This window comes from Phalacrocorax aristotelis, chromosome 3, assembly GCF_949628215.1.
Source record: "Phalacrocorax aristotelis chromosome 3, bGulAri2.1, whole genome shotgun sequence".
Lineage (NCBI taxonomy): Eukaryota > Metazoa > Chordata > Aves > Suliformes > Phalacrocoracidae > Phalacrocorax > Phalacrocorax aristotelis.
In genome coordinates, this window is record NC_134278.1 from 26,986,613 (window position 1) to 26,999,840 (window position 13,228).

Below are 13,228 nucleotides of genomic sequence, written 5' to 3' on the forward strand. Positions count from 1 at the left end.
AAAGAATAGTAAGGAGATAAGAGGACTTGCACAGGGACAGGTCAGAAACAAATCCGATCAAGCTGATCTCATTTCCTTCTTTGACAGCAAAATAGATATAGGGGATGTTTTTGATACATCATATCTTCAACACAGTCCCACATGACATTCATAAGAAAGCAAAGCAGATACGGACTAAATTAAATTCACATAAGGTAGATGTGCAACTGATTGGAAAGCTGGACTCTGAGAAAAATAATTTGCTGCTGAAGTTGGAGAACATCTCACACAGGCTTCCCCATGCTGTCTTTTAGCTCTAGCACTATAAAATATTGCCACTAGGTACTTGCTTAATCACATGGACAGTTACCAAATTAACAGATAATGCCCGTTTGGGAGGACTTCCAAGCAGCTTGGAAGGCAGGATTAGAATTTTAAAAATGTCACTTATGTTAGAGGAATGGCTTGAAATCAATATGATAAAATTCATTGAAGACAAATACATGGAATTATGAAAAACACAGACAGAAAAGGAATTATAGTAATACTACAGGAGAGAACCTGAGGATTACAGGGGACCACAAACAGATTCTGAGTTGAAGAGGTGATGCTCTTAAGAAAAATGCCACTCGGGAGATGTTGAAGGGAGTGCTTATAATATGATGGAGGTAATTACTCACCTCTGTTCAGTGTTAGTGAAGAATCAGTTGCATGGGCTATGGAAGACAAATGGGAGCTTTGGAAAAGATGTAATGGTTTCAGTGTCTTCACACAGAAGAAAAGAAATAAGGAGAGGGCAGAAGCACAAGAGTATATCTCTCTTCATAATGGGCTGTTATAAAGGCATATTTGTGACTTCTCCATCCTTCCTGAGAGCGGGAGAAAAAGCAAAGGGCCTAAATTTCAGGAAGAGAGATTTAGTTTAGAATGTGGAAGTTTAAGTCCTTGATTTACCTCAGGCTGCTGCAAAGACAGGCAAGCATCTCACAAGGTAGGTTTAGTCTGCCAGCTGTCATCTTCTCCCACAGCTACAGCACAAATGAGGTGGCTGAATATTTCTTCAAGCCTTTTTTTCTGTGAAACTATGAGTTACATTTGTTAGTCAGTTCATCAGGTCATATGAATTAGGAAAGCTAAGTGACCTGAGTGCATGCTATACAGTTTGATAATCTGTGTTTTTGACTACTCATGTTCATGTGAAAACTCTTCTTTTGCAGCCCCGAATTAGGATCAAGACCTAAAACCATAGAGCGTTTTGAGGCCTGTTTCTGTACTAAGAAGGAATCCACAGCACAAATGTTAAAGCACCATTAAAAAAAAAAACCAACTTTTTTTTTTAAAAAGTATGCTAATTGCAAAGCAGTAACAACAATCAAATATTCTTTCAAGAGATAATCTTATGTGCTAGCATAATTAATCCCAGAGATACAAACAGGAATGTGCCATATTGAAATACAATTTCTTGAAGTGCTTGCTGATTTACGAGATGCCTGAAATAACACAGCATTTTTTCTTTAGAAATAATATAAATGTTGAAATTAAATAAAGCCATATTTTTGTTGCAAAGTGTTTGCTGTGATTCTTATTTTTACGCCTGTAAATCTAGCTCCACGTATTTCAAATAGCTGAGAACAATTGCCAGCATTGTTGGAAAAGGAATGCTCCCATCCTTTTAACCTTGGTCACATTTGCCACCACACAGACACTTATGTTTTGTGAAATACTCCAGGAATTATTCACGTTTGTGTCAGCACCCACAGCAATCAGCACGCACAGTGATTCTTCTCTGCTGTGCAATAGTCATAGCCCTTTTTGGCTGGGCAGTGACCCTGCCAGCCGGTGAGTGCGGGCAGAATTACCAGTTGCACTCCTGGCACAGGTGGAAGAATCATCACTTTCCCCTCCAGTTTCTGCTGCTGTGTTTTTGACCCTGTGCTGCTCCCACAGACTAAATGTTGCCTGAGCCTGGATCTTAAACAATTTGCTTTCAAGATGCGTTATAAATGTCTATGGAAGCTGACTGTCTATGCTTGCGTGAGTCAACTGACTTCTCCCTGACCCCTTGATCCTTTGAACCACAAATCACCCCACAGGTATGTACATGTCCAGGACATTTGCATCACAGCTCTGTCCTGGTGTGCAGGAGCATTTTACCTCCTGACACATTGCTGTGTTGTGGTTAAGATTAATATTTTAATGAAGCAGCACATGCTGCTGCTTTCATTAAAATTAATGCAATGAACTAATTTATAAAATAGCATCAGTTAAACCATTAAAATTAAAATAAATTTAAATGGAATAGTCCTTAGGCTACTCAGCCTCTTGCACTATTGGACCTGGTGTAATTTCAATCCAGCCTGCATTTAAGATGTTGAATTGTGGAACTGTAAAAACAGAAGTTCAGCAATCAGTGAGTTTCTCTGTATAGGTAAAATATACATTTTTCCTACAGGAACACACACGTCCTTCAAAATGTCATGAACAGATTGATAGATATATAAGCTTTTTTTTTTAAAGTTAGTTTCTCTCCCAAATGGAAAAATAATAGAAGTTAAGTATGTACATCTTGCAGACCAAATATCCATTAACCAGATGGCAAAAAAATTATTGAGAAAAGTATTTCGGTGAGTTCAGGAGAGAGTTCCTGGGGACAGAAATCAACACATTAAGGTAAATATAACAAAAGTATATTGAGAACTAAAAAAAGAGATATAAATGCATACATATAAACACATGTATAGCTATAAATATGTTATCAAAATTGTACAAAATGTAGTAGGTCTACCCACCAAGGACCTAATAGTATTTCTTGTTTATAGTCAACAACTGAAGTGGGCAAAATTCATATTTAGAACCCATATAATCTATGTGATTGTCAAAATTCTGCCCGTTTTTTCAAAGCACTTGCTTTGTTCTGAATTTGTTCCAAACCCAACTTCCTCTTCCTCTTGAATTTCATTTTTGTAAAGCCCAAATCCCATCTAGCATGTCTATCTGAGAGATTTATTCACATGGTATGTTGTAGCTTTAAATTAGCCCAGGAGATAGACTGAAGCCCATAGGTGAAAAGAACACAAGCCACAGAAAGAACTGCAAGGATTATAGGAAGGGCAAAAGAGGAATCTTTTTGTGGACAATTGGGTTTGTGAATTTGTTCATCTGTGTATACTTTAAAAAACACTTTCCCTATCTGTTCAAACAGCTTCTGTCTATGAATGAAAAATGAGAGTATATTGGCAATTACAGTCTAGGAAGTCTATCCTGAGGAACCAAAGGAAAAAAAGTATTAAAAGAAAAAAAAATCCTTTAAGAAGGTTTAAAGAGCAAAACTCAACATGAAAAATTGATTGCTTTTTCAGTAGTACTATAAAATTAATGGATGCTGCTTATTCAAGAGTGTAATACATTTAGTCCAAGTTCTGATGCCTTTACCCTGATTTTATTCATTATTTTTCCAGTAAAATACACATTCCTGTCAGGACCCTATCCTTAGCAAGGGCTTATGGTCCCCTTTTTCCCTCATCCTCCAGGCTAACAAAGTCTGATACATGGTGTTCACCCCATCCTGTGCATGCTTCTGATGTTTCTGTTGTTCCTATAGGCTACAACTCAAACTGACAAAAAACAGTTTATTGAAGTTGGTGTAGGTGCTCAGAAGGGAGATTTCCCTAGCACACGGGATGTACCTGGGCAGTGACATGGAATGGGCCATGAGAAGGAGGGTCATAATTCATGACCTGAGGAAACTGGGTTGCTGCACCAGACTAAGGTCAGCCCCTGGACCAAGGGTTCAGCTGCCTGGAATCCAAATCCTGATTTAGTCTAGTACAGCTCTGTGGTCTTGACTCACTTTTAATGAGAATATTGGTTAAATATCAGTAAGTTCACAAGCTAAAGCTATGCAAAATGAGAAAAGTGAAAGCACAGAAAGAAGTAATTTGTTAAAAGGGTAACAGTAGCAGCTCAAGGTTACAAAAGGAAAAGAAGAAAATCTATACCTTAAAGTATAAAAAATCCTTAAAAGCAAAGAATAAGAAAGTAGAAACTCAGCAACGCCGAGGGTCAGCCTGCTATAAGGGTCAAGAAGCCCAGTCATTACCCACCTGACTGATGCTTTCCTGCCCTGGACAGGCTCACTGGCTGTCTTACCAGGGTTGGTGAGCACATTAATAGTGTCTAGTGTGTGCATTAGCCAAGGCATAATTGTTTCATATGAATGAATTGTCTATATCATTGTTGTACATTGTAAAAGATGTCTGAACAAAAATGAGCTGGTGATTTCTATGCAAGGAGTAGTATCTAGCCACACACAGGGCCATCCTAGGCTATGCCTACACCAGGCAAGTCATACACCCCAAAACTGATGGCACGGAGTAGCTTACAAGTTAAGGGAAGAGCCTGCTGCAAGCTGGCTTGTCTAGAAGTGGACTGGTGACACTCACACTGCAATAACACCAAACTTAATATGTATCTGAAGTGCCCCTAAGCAGGCTTGGTGGTGAGGTTAGTGGTAGGCACACGGACAACCTGTTCAGGTTTCTAGTATTGGTTTGGAAGGCTGCTTCTGCCTCTGCCCTTGTCAGTCTTCCCATGGTCAAGAGAAGATTTTAGACTTGGGGTGCCAACATTTGCTGGTGGGCTCAGATAAGGCCACACATTCGAGATGAACACCAGTACATACACATCTGCCATGCAACACCAGCACACCACCTTCTGAGAGCTCATACTGGCAGTGGAGTACAGTATGTTCCACTTCTCCTTCACCTCTAACTCATTGGTGAGGTTTGGGATTGGCAAGTTCACTGCAAGCGTCACCTCTCTGAAGCTATGTGCAGCTGTGCACAGGCTAATCTGTCCAGAGTAATCTGCACTGTCAGCATAACAAAGGTGGCATGTGGCCTATGATATGATGGGGCCACTGCCAAGATGTCCATGCCCAGTTGTGCCTCCTGAGAGGTTCCTATCCAGATACAAGCCACGATGACTGATGTTACCGGTTCTGCAAGCCCTAGTGAAACACTGTTTAGGAGGGCACTTGCAGCGGTGAGGCTGCATGCGTACTGTGCTGGTGCATGCACAGGTTCCCACAGTCTTTACATGTATTTACTTGACTAAGCACAGAGTGGGCTGACCTCAGGGCAATGCTGGAGTATGTCTGACAATAAGAAGAATGAGATAGCACCTGGTGCCTTGAGGTTGACCAAGCAATGCAGCTGGGGTCAGAAGCACGTGTGGTGTATTACTGTGGTGGGAAGAGTGGAAAGGCTATGAGGCTGCAGCAACATCTTAGTACCATGTAATAGATATAAAGTCATTTTCTTTTACCTGTGGTTGTTGACTCTGAGTGCTTGAGCACTTGTGCGTGTGAATCCCTTGTGCGAAGAATGGGATTTCTTTGGTGTGGGCAATTGCGGTCAGTTTCTCTTCCTCTACCTCTGATTTTGACCCTAAATCTGTTTATTTAAATAAACTGGGTGCATTGGTCCCAGAGGCTGTGGGAATTGAGATAGGCAGCCCTGAAATGTTTGAATTAAAAGTGGCAGCACTTGATACTGTGCCAACAACACACAGCAGTGAGCTTCCGGGCTGTTGCCAAACAGGGTGAAAGCACCCCCATTCCTGTGCCTGCTCCAAACATATGGAGACCAAAGTGAGTGAGAAAATCACTTTATCACACAGCTTTTCTCTGCATAAACACATCTAGGAGTTAGTCACTCACAGTTTGGGAGGGTGAATCCTGTTCTGTCTTTAGTACATGGGAGAGAGAAGACATTGTGGGATAATACTTCTGGTGAAGTGGGTTTGCTTAAAAAACTTTTACTGCATTGCAGCCATTAATAATAAAGAGTAGTAAGTATAAACTGTTGCAGCCATTACAAATCGGTAATGTATTTTGTGCAAGGAGTCATCAACTGAGTTTCTATTTAAGTTCAAAGAAAGACATGGCCCATATCATTGCAATCTTTAAACTGGAGATAAACAATTACACAGGTTCACTGATGCTCTGCATTTTCTCTACTGGCAGATGACTGAATTCAGGTCTGGCATTCTGGTTTCTTCCTAAACTGGCTGAGAGTCACTTCATTTTCCTGGCACAAGGTAGCAGTACTGTGATTCTCCCTCTGGGTCTGGGTGCAAGGCTTGACCCCAGCCTGCTTGCAATAGCCAGAAGAAGGAAAGGTGCCATGGTCTTCTGATGGGTTGGGCTCTGCTGTCTGTCCTGGGAGTGATCTTCAGCACCCAGACCCTCACTGGCCAGTGCTATCACTTGTACTCTGAAGGTAATTAAAAATGATATTTTTATGGTGTCTAATAGGCTTATTCAGATAAATCAGGGAGAATTTTGAAAGAAAGGCTGTGGAATAATCCTGCTCCAGCTTACAACATATTCTTGGATATTTTAAACTGTTTTTTATCTGTTACTCCATCAAGTGTTCAGCGATATTAATACTTGAATTCCTGCCAAATGTGTGGTGTTTTTTGAAGCTCAAGGGTAGACATTAGGTAGAGCTGAAACAGTTACAACTCAGATATTTTTGTACTTAATTGTGAAGATTAGAGCTAGGACTAGGACCCTGACTGAAAAGCTTAGCAGAGCTGTTATACTTGGAATAGGTTAATCTTCAATAGAGAAAAAGGATCATGTTTAACTGTTACTAAATAGTTACAGGTAAGTCAACACATGCTTTCATACAGTGAACACAGAGCTACTTTTGCTAACAAAGGAAACTACTGAAATAAAAACATTTGCTGAACCATAACAGAATAAATCTGTGGGGTTTTTAAAGTTTTGAACACATGCCGACAAATGGGAATTGGATTTTATCAAGTATCAGCACAGTTTCTTGCGTCACAGAACAAAGCTGTTTAGAAGCACAAGTTACATTTTCACATCCCTTTAAAAGAAATCTCATTCCTGTGTAAACTAGCTCATGTCATTTCCAAGGAAATGCCTTGCCTCTGCTTTATCATCAGCAAGTCTTTATAGTTGAAAATTAAAAAAAGAAACCTGCACCAATAAAACCCAAACTAAGCCAGAGGTCTGTAACTTAAAACACAGACATGCCTGTTCATTTAATATGACTGCTGATAACATTTATCACATATGGTAGCTTCCAGAGAAAGGAGATAACTTTGTAAAATTATTTCCAAGGATCTGTAACAAAAAAGATGATTAGTATTTTGCTAATGTCAGTGCAAACCAGGAGTCATTTTCTTGGAACTGATGGAACCCCTTAGACATAAGGAAAAGAACTGGATTATAATTTCTAGTGAGTACTTCACTTGAGTTTCCATGAACATGTCTTTTCTCATTTTGCGCATGTTACATTTGATGCATTATAGCAGTCAGTGACAGACTTAATGTTGTCCAGTTTTTTGTCTTGTAAACAAAACTCAATAAAAAAACCATAGAGCAAATTTGAAGGCTAAGATTTATGTCCTATTATGTGATGTACAGTGATTGCACGTTGCTGACCTTGGCCTTTCTATTAACTTCCGCACAGAAGACTGCTTGCAACCGAGCAAAATAAAAATCATGTTGTCTGATGCAATTTTGCCTCATCCACAGTTCTTTAGCTGTGCTGGGTACAGTGTGGTAGGCAGGTGCAACAAAAGCGCCGCTGGCAAGCAATTGCATTAAAGACTTGAATGTTTGGATTACAAGCCCATATATGTATAAACACACACACATATTCCCTCTTAATGTCTCTGCCATGCATGGCAGTGCATCCAAACCAGCTGTGCTGCCAGCTGTGCTTTCAAAAGTAGGGCCCTTTGATGCTATGACTTCCTGCTGCACTGAACAGCCCAGATGAACTCACAAAGGGAAAGATTCCCTTCATTCCGTATTAATCAGTCTGCCATTAACTTTTCCAGGTTCCTCTCATTTTCTACAAAATGGAGACAAAAGGATGACTGGTTTTTACCCCTGCTTGTTCAGCTTCGGAGTCTAAAACTGTCTTGTAACTGTTCAGATTTCAAACTACGATTTTTTTATTTTGCAACTTAGCCTTATGTGCTACTTCTGCTAGGAACTTCAAAGCTCTTTGCTCTTTTTTTTCTGATTTTTTTTTTTAGTTTTGGCAACAGTACCATGCATATTTCTTTAGGTTTGCTGTTAAAAAGCCTGGAGATCATAGATCAAGTAGTAAAGGCTGTTAGACATATCTTTTGATATCTGCTATGTTTTTCTTTTTGGTTTTATTAATACAAATATTTCATTTTTAAATAGGAATGAGCACTCAGCAGTGAGTATTTATTATACTATTTACAAGGATTACCACGTTCATTTTGACTAAAGAAATGCAAACCTTAAAAGAATATCTTTGGGTAATAGTTTATACTGAATATCACCTGACTTTTGTTTTAATTTGCCTATAGTAAAACAGTGCAAAATTAAGCCTATAAAGCTAAGCTAGATAATTGGAAACAACATTGAAAGGGGGGATGCAGGATAAATTTACTGCAGTGATATAGCCCTATATATCAGAAAGAAAAATGTAGGTGAAAACCAATCTAAGTTTTATACTGTTTCCAATCATATGGAGAACATATTAGTTAGACATAAATGAAGCTTGAAAGAAAGAGAGTTTCCACTGACACCATGTACTCATTCCTCACATTGTTTTGATTTTAGAAGTTAAAAATATAGCATTAAAATATCGGACCGTGTATATTCTGTATATTCTGAAAACTTTACAATAAACTCTCTCACTTGCAAAGGAATGCACCTCATGTTTCATAATGATGAATAGATAATTGTGGCTCTGTTTCCATTATCTCTGTATCTTGGGCAAATAAATCAGTTTACAACATGTCTGACTAATAATTAACACATACAGAGTCTTCCTAGAAAACTGAAGCCTGCAGCTTTCTGTTTAGATTTCTTTCTGAATACTAACTGAAGGTATTACATCTACAGTAAATGGCCATTTACTGATGAAAGTGAAGAACAGAGAGCCTTAAAAAAGGCTGCTACAGGCAGAAGAATGTCGCTCAAAAGTCAAATTTTTCTCTTATATTGCATTGCAAGTGAAGTTTGGATGGCAAAGCAGCTTGACTCTAGAAGAAATTTGCCCCAAGGACTTTACTCTGTTGAAGATGGTGGTTCTGCAAAGTGGAACAGGCTAAAAAGGAGTCTGTATCAGGGAAGGTCCTGCAGGATACGAGGCTGCTGCACAGGCAGAGATGATGACTGCATCTTTAACATCGTCTCCAAAGCAGCTATATGTTACTGTGACCAGTTCTGTGCCTCAGGTTCTCCTGGCCCTGTAGACTGTTGTGCTGACTACTGGGAAGTCTGTGACAACCCCGTTGAGCCCACCAGGTCAGATGAGCCTTGGCCACCTCCAACATCAGGTACATATAGAGACAATGCTCGGCTGGCACCACAATAAAAATATACTTGGAAGTAAAATTACTGATTAGTCAGTATTATATACTGTACGCATCCTAAAAATGTGATTAAGACATAGCAGGCAAAGACACTGGGTATGAAACTGGAGTAAGAATTATGATTGCTGTTATTTTTCTGTCTGTAGGGACAGATTTTTAGCATTGGTTAGTTTATATTTCTGTTGCACAGAACATCTGTTTTACCTGCAACTTCTTAGAGATAAACTCTTTGGATCAAAATTAGTGTAATCTCAAAAATTTCAATAGCTCTTCACAGATTAACAGAAGATGAACAGCAACCTCTAAATTTTTGTATCCATCAGTACTATCAAATCATCAAAAAAATTGAGGATTATCCTGAATGATACTGCTGAGAGGTATTCTGCAATGGTTTTGATCCAGCAGAGCTTTCCTGTGGGATACCATTTTTCCTGCAACAGCTCAGGTGCAGAAGTAGGTGAAGGGTTGTGGTTAGAACAAAGATTTCTGGCATGTTTTAGTTTCTTACTAGTTAGTTAGTAGTGGAAGTTCCTCCAGGACTACTCTAAACCAGGCTATCTTTTTTAGAACTAGACATTGTTAGAAAATGATCTACAAACAGCCGGTCCTTCCTTGTTTCCTGCATGGGCCAAACATCTGCTGGTGAGAAAAGTTTAGAATAGTGGATTTTAAGACTAGTAGCTTCTTACTACTGGCAAACCCAATCTGGCTGAAAATGCAGAGACCTTACCAAACTTTCAAAAGCCTAAACCCAACAAAAATACTACTGTACCTTCTAAAAATTAACGATTTCTTTGTAATAACCCTGCTGTTTCCATTCCAGCACTGAGACCACAAGATCTTCAGGACACTGTGGTCTTTAGCCAGGCATGCAGCCAAAGTCTGCTAAGTGGGAGTGACAGAAATGCTGTGAAACAAATTTGATTTCCCAAAGTGTTTCTAATAATCTAAAAGAATAGTCTATGATCTATTTAAATAAAGAGCTTTTCTTTTCATATTTATTTGGTGCCGTGGTGTATATTATTTCCAGCAGATCAGGGGTCTGTTGATTTGAAGCTCTACATAAACATTTAGGAGCATTTCTGCTCCAGAGCTGACAGCCTGCACGTCTAGTTTGGCAGGTGGTTTAATGGAAACAAATCACTACAAAACCTGCAGCAGTTTGCCATGTGGGCCCTGCCACAGGTCTACCTAAAAAGTAAAAGTGTAACAGAAGGTTTAGATAAGGGAATAGGTGAGGGGTAATATTTTTACTGCCTTTCTTAATCCAATTTTTTTGCATGTGTGTTCACTGTTTTGTAACTCCTGGGTGGTACATGCCTGCCAGAGGTAGCAATTATATTTACTCTATTCAAGCACTTTTATTTGTCCTATAGGTGAGCATATATCTTTTTTTTTTATATCTCACCTCAAAACAGGATCCTATTTTTCTGATTCTTACAGTGCTTCACTGATGGAAAGTCTGTAGCATTTTTTAACCTATTTATTGGAGATTTGTTATAAAAATAATTTAAAGGGTAAAAGGAGAATAACAAAGTAGGTAAAATACAGCAGGAAAAAACACAACTGTAAAGGAACTCTCTAGAATTTAAACATCTGAGGATCAGGGATGAAAGAATTAAATTAGAAGGAAAAAACGGGGAAAGAAAAAGACAATGTCTGAAGATTAAACAAATTATGAAGCATTTTTAGAAATGACATAACTATATTAGCTGACTTTTAGTAACTGAGACTACACTTCTGCCTTTGGCTAAGAATTATTTAAGCTCTAGAAGACCACATATGCCAAAGTATTTTTCATCTGTAAGATTTCAATCCTTTGGTTGCCTGTGGTTTTGCTCTCAGTGATTCTTAAGTCATATTACTTTAAATAAACCAATAAACTGAAGTGCCTTTCATGGGCTGGAATGAACAGCAATGAAACTGTTTAGTGCTTTATTTCTGGATCCCCACCCACTGACTTGGTGCATGGCAGCAGTAAGCTATGCTGTGACTTCTTCCATAGCTGTGCACTGCGCTGAGGGCCAGTCTTGATTTAACTATGTGAAACTGCTTTGACTTTCCCTTTATGAACTCAGCATTCAGTATGTTTCAACGTCTTTCCTGCATAGTTTCGGAAGAAATTGTGCACATTCCTGCCTTAGATACTGAAGTTCTGGATTTTTAAATTATTGTTATTTTAATGTTTGTTATTAGAATAACAATTGGAATGTTATTTATTGACTATATTTATTATTTATTTTATATTTTTGTTTCAATTACTCTCATGGTACAAAAAGCCTTGTCAGCATCAACATACTGGATCTCACCCTGGTGGTGGCATAAAAGTGACATCCAGAGAGTTTGCTAGTCTTTTACAATACACAGTCAGGATCTGGCCTACAAGTGAGTAAATCTGGATTCATTTCACTGATAGAAGTACTTACATCAATACTGGGAGCAAGTAAAGTAAGAGCCTGTAATGGTAGAGGAGTGCTTGACTGCAAAGGAAGTCCTCGTTTATCAAATACTCTTCTTTCCGATCATGATTTTCACATCATATAATCCCATTCATAAAGTCACCAGGCTGCATCTTCAAAGCAATTAATTTCCCACTTAATATATTAATATTCCAACCTAATATATTCACAGCCAGATAATCTCACTGTGTTCTCATGCAAACAGTGTCTTTTAGCTTAGATATCTCTGCTTTCTGCCACTGATGCCTCAGGCAGCACTCCTGGCCCTCTAAGTCTTAATTTGCTAGACTAAAGAAACTATGGTTTTTATCTTCAGTTCCCCTAAGCATATATTATTAGAAAGCTTTTTCTGTACTTGCCCAGGTTTGCATTTGTTCTCAGACGTGGGCGGCAAGGCCTGCCAGCAGAGCTCCACTGAGGCTCCGTCCTGTCGCTCAGACGCTGCATCAATACTTCCTTCCATCAATATATTCAAAATGTCTTCCTTGATGCCTCCTTCCAGCTACTCTCTGATGCTGCCTGTGTGGCAGAGTGTGACAAACTGTGTCACTTAAGTAATTTGCTTTGAGTATTCTCTGAAAAATATCTTGGATGTTAGCAGAAGCTAAATTAGAGCAGACACTTTGGGCCTCACACCACTTAGGTGAGATATCTCTCACCTATGTCTGCACTAGCTAACATAGCCTGCTGTATGGTTAATAGGGAAAGATAGGCACTTATCATTAATTCATCAGCTCTAGTCTACTTCTGCACTTCAGCATAAACTTAGCTACGGCTTAGAAGTGCGTATTTCTTTCCTGCCAATACAGGCAGCCTAGGCAGCTGAGGCATACATGTGTATGCCTGGGCAGACAAACTCCAGCCCCTGCCATGAGAGAGGGTTGGCCTTGCTCACACTTGTGGTGGGAAAAGGGCATGATTTCATGTAAATGCAAGTCAACGCTATATTAATATGAAATATGGTTTAAGCTTCTTGAAAATGGAGGAGAAAGGAGAATCTGGGGGTTCTGGCTCCAAACCCTTCCGGTGGGGGAAGGATCATGATCTTTACCTCTAGGATCACCAGTGCCATAAATGTACAATGTTTGTTATAGACTCGCTCCAAAGCCCTGTGCAGGCATCCTGGATCTTTCTTTCACTGAAGCTTTGACAATCAAGTGCACTGAAGAAACAGTTTATGTGGAAGATATTAAAACACACACAGAGTATTTTCTCAGTGAAGTGTTATCAAAGAAAAAATTTAGGAGGCATGTATTTCTTTGGAAAAATCATCACTCAGTTTAGGTTTTATACTGTGTTTTGGAGACTATATGAAACATACATTTGTCTTGGAACACAATTGATCAGTCTGTTTTTCAAAGATGAATTAAACTGGTGAGGAAAAAGAATATATT

General features: G+C 39.0%; 2 protein-coding genes across 7 annotated transcripts in view; both read left to right on the plus strand.

Moving 5' to 3' along the window:
* Nucleotides 1-1,547, plus strand: part of MLIP (muscular LMNA interacting protein) — a 115,751-nt gene extending 114,204 nt beyond the window's left edge. For 4 of the 5 annotated variants that reach the window (XM_075086984.1, XM_075086986.1, XM_075086987.1 and 1 more), the window contains one exon: nt 1,197-1,542. The gene's annotated coding sequence lies outside the window, so the exon portion shown is untranslated. Of the gene's footprint in view, nt 1-1,196 lie in introns of all 5 variants that reach the window. The other variant, XM_075086988.1, reaches the window with a different exon arrangement.
* A 7,295-nt stretch (nt 1,548-8,842) lies between these two features.
* Nucleotides 8,843-13,228, plus strand: part of TINAG (tubulointerstitial nephritis antigen) — a 53,531-nt gene continuing 49,145 nt past the window's right edge. For both annotated transcript variants that reach the window (XM_075086991.1, XM_075086992.1), the window contains exon 1: nt 8,843-9,339. In XM_075086991.1, coding sequence (XP_074943092.1) covers nt 8,970-9,339 — 370 coding nt within the window. In that variant the 5' untranslated portion in view covers nt 8,843-8,969. The remainder of the gene's footprint in view (nt 9,340-13,228) is intronic.